Source organism: Apaloderma vittatum, unplaced genomic scaffold, assembly GCF_000703405.1.
Source record: "Apaloderma vittatum isolate BGI_N311 unplaced genomic scaffold, ASM70340v1 scaffold19822, whole genome shotgun sequence".
In the NCBI taxonomy this organism is placed as follows: Eukaryota; Metazoa; Chordata; class Aves; order Trogoniformes; family Trogonidae; genus Apaloderma; species Apaloderma vittatum.
In genome coordinates, this window is record NW_009705493.1 from 21,626 (window position 1) to 24,707 (window position 3,082).

Consider the following 3,082-nt stretch of genomic DNA (forward strand, 5'->3'; position numbering starts at 1 on the left):
TGGCACAGCCCAAGCTCCCTGCTCAGCTTTGAAGGTTCCTCAGTGAAGCGGCCCAGCCTGACAGCCCACAGGTTTGGGGAAACGAGGGCAAAGGGACCTGAGATGCTGGGGAGAGGCTGCTTTCTGCAGCAGCTGAGCTCACAGCCACCTTCAATGCCATCTCAGCATCTCGGCACGCCAGGTTCGGGCAGCCGCTGACTGCAGCCCTGTTCCATGGGGAATACGAGCTTCCCTCTCCCAGCCGTCCCTTCCTCTGGGTTTGTGTCACATCATCCTCTCACGGTCCCCAGCACTGCAGGCTTGCTTTGACTTTAAAGAGGCAGTTTTCTCCAAGGCAAAGCAGCACTGGGGATGGCAGGGCCCCCTGCCCATGGCCGGTGGCATGGGGCTCATTGAGGAAGGGGAGGGGGAGAGCGGCACCTGGCTCAAACCCATCTTCTCACAGGAGGCCACTTACGGCGGGTTTTATGCCATTTCCCAATCACCCAAGGCCAAAGTGCAAAGGCGGCCAAACCCAGAAGCATTGCCATGGGTCATGCCCCAGCTGTGGCTCCGGTGGGATGCCACCAAGAACCACAGGGACAGGGGGAAGCAGTCCGGTTTAGCAGCACGGTCTCCAAGGCAGTTTTTCGGGGACATGCAGTTACAAACCGCCCCAGAGACCTCCAGCAGCACTTCCAAGGGATGTTTGGGGATTTCTGCTGGAAACCCTTCATTTTTGTGGGAAAAAGCAGAAGTCTGGGGAGGGCTGGTGGCTTGCTGCTCTTCTGGGGTAAAGCTGAAACTTTTGAAGGACAAAGTGGGTACGTTTGGCAAACAGCATCTCGATTAGATCCGAGTTTCCCCTGAGACGCAGCCCACCCACTCTGCCCCTTACCTCCCGTGAAATTCTTCTCCATATAGTCGATGATCTGGTTGTAATCACTGATGATGTTGTCCCTGTGGATGATGACGGGCACCTCCTCCCCTAGGTTGAGCCGCATGAACCAGGGCTCCTTGTGCTCCATCAGAGGCATGCTGACATCCCGCTCCTCGCAGGGCAGCCCCTTCTCCGCGATCACCAGCCGCACCTGGGTCAAGAGGAGGGGGACAGAGGGCTCAGCCCTGGGCCCTGAGCTGGCCCAGAGAGCCACGGCCCCCGGCGAGCCCCACTGCCACCCCATCGCCCTTCCCTGACCCTCCCCGCCATCGCTTAACCACAGCGACATGCTGTGTCCTGCAAGAAGCTGAGCAACTCTTGGTGTGGGGCAGCTGCAAAATCCAGGCAGCTGAGCGAGGATTTCCCTTCCCAGCAAATGGGGGAGACCTGAGCCCATCCTAACTTTGCAAGATCATGGACCACCATCTTCTGGTCGCTGGCCAGTGTGACAGCAGAGGGGCCAGGGGTGCTGGCAGCCTGTGAGCCCACCCCTGGGCAGCAGGTGGAGAGAGATGGCAGCTCCTCAGCTGGGGGGGATCAGTGATGCTGCTGTATCAGCACACACCTGACCAGGAAGAGGAGGAGGAGGAGAAGAAAATAAAGGCTGTAGCAACAGTACACCTTGCAGCCAGTGGGTGCTACCACCTGGCTGAAGAAGGCTTGGATGCTAACTCAGGTATGTGCCGTGCTTGGGCGTGGGTGATGGCTTTGCTGGGCATGTTTAGAGCAGGGAAAACGTTCCATTTCATGGGGGGTTTCAAGTGGCCCCCACACAGCACCTCTCCTCCTCCTCACTGCTGCTGGCCCCAGGAACATCACCCATCGCCTTCACATCCTTTGTGCCAAACCCGATGCCTTCCCCTGCCCTCCCTCAGCGCTGGTCCAGAGAGCAGCACCGCTGGGGTGGCTCTCACTCATTTTGGGGGGGAAAGCTGAGTCCGGGGCTGCAGGAGCAGGGCTGGATGCAGAATATCATCCCCATTACCCACAGCTGACCCTTAGGGCTGATCCTACTGTTTTGCTCTGTGCTTGAGATGGTGTTGAGCCTGCACTCAGTGATAGTGTTTTAGGCTTCTGGGTTATAAAAATCTGACCATTGTGAACTAAGTATGTCAAACAGGCCAAAAAAAAAAAAATTCCCTCGGGGCATGTGAAACAGCCGCCTTGCAGAATCATTGAAAGAGTGAAAAGCACTTGTTTTTCTCCAGATAGCAGCAGCTAAAAATACAACTTAACAAATATAAGCATTTCTCTGAGTACTTGAGAGTTCCTGGGGAATTAGTCATTAATTATTTACAGGGTTGGCAAATTAATTTTTTTCTTTTAAAATCAAACGAGGAAAAGCTGCAACGTGCTCTTTCCTCCCAGCTTATGGATAAACCCCAGGCACGACCACCCAGGGCACCTGTCCCCAAAACTCCCTGTGCTTCCCTGTTCTGCTGGCAAGGTCCGAGGCCGAAGGCCCGGCAGGATGCAGCTGCTGGGCGTGAGATGGCACAGGGAGAACGGCTCAGCTCCCAGGGTCACCCCAGTGTCTGTGGGTGAGGGGATCTCCGGCCAGCACTGCGGGGAGGGGTCCCAGCTGGGGCGTGATGAAACGTGCCCATATCTCCCTGTTTGGTCTGCCCAGCCAGTCCGCCTAGCGCCAGCATGATTGCAATGAGGCATCATGTATAAAAATCTAATGCTGGTGGTAGAACTCCAAAAATCCCTTCATGAGTAGAGCTAGACCCTGGAGGGGGGGGCTCAGGATCCCTCCCACAAACGTCCAAGTGCCCATGGAGGGTGTTTCCAAGCAGCTCCTGGGGCAGAGCAGGAAAAGCTCTGCTTGAGCTGGCTCTGCAGGGGGGTCTCATGCAGCCCCACTGCTCCCCACCCTTGCGATGTCCATCACACCAGCCTTCCAGCAAATGCTCTTTCCTTGCAAGTGACCTCAAAACCGAAGCTCGGAGCAGTGCCGGTGGGTGCTGTAGCTCTCAGTGTGCCTGCCCTGTCCCCAGCGCTCCCAGCCCCACAGTGGGGAGACCGGTTGTAGCAAACTCCATGCAAGAAGTGCCATAATCACTCCCTCCCTGCTGCCGGTGGCCAAAAAAAGACAAAAAAAAAAACCAAACCAGCAAACCCAGCACAAGGCAGGGGATCTGGGCACGAGCATCCCTTGCA

General features: G+C 56.5%; 1 protein-coding gene across 4 annotated transcripts in view; it reads right to left on the reverse strand.

Moving 5' to 3' along the window:
* Positions 1-3,082, reverse strand: part of GDAP1L1 (ganglioside induced differentiation associated protein 1-like 1) — a 12,093-nt gene that overhangs the window by 8,036 nt on the left and 975 nt on the right. For 3 of the 4 annotated variants that reach the window (XM_009865432.1, XM_009865431.1, XM_009865433.1), the window contains exon 2: positions 878-1,070. In XM_009865432.1, coding sequence (XP_009863734.1) covers positions 878-1,070 — 193 coding nt within the window. Of the gene's footprint in view, positions 1-865; positions 1,071-3,082 lie in introns of all 4 variants that reach the window. The other variant, XM_009865430.1, reaches the window with a different exon arrangement.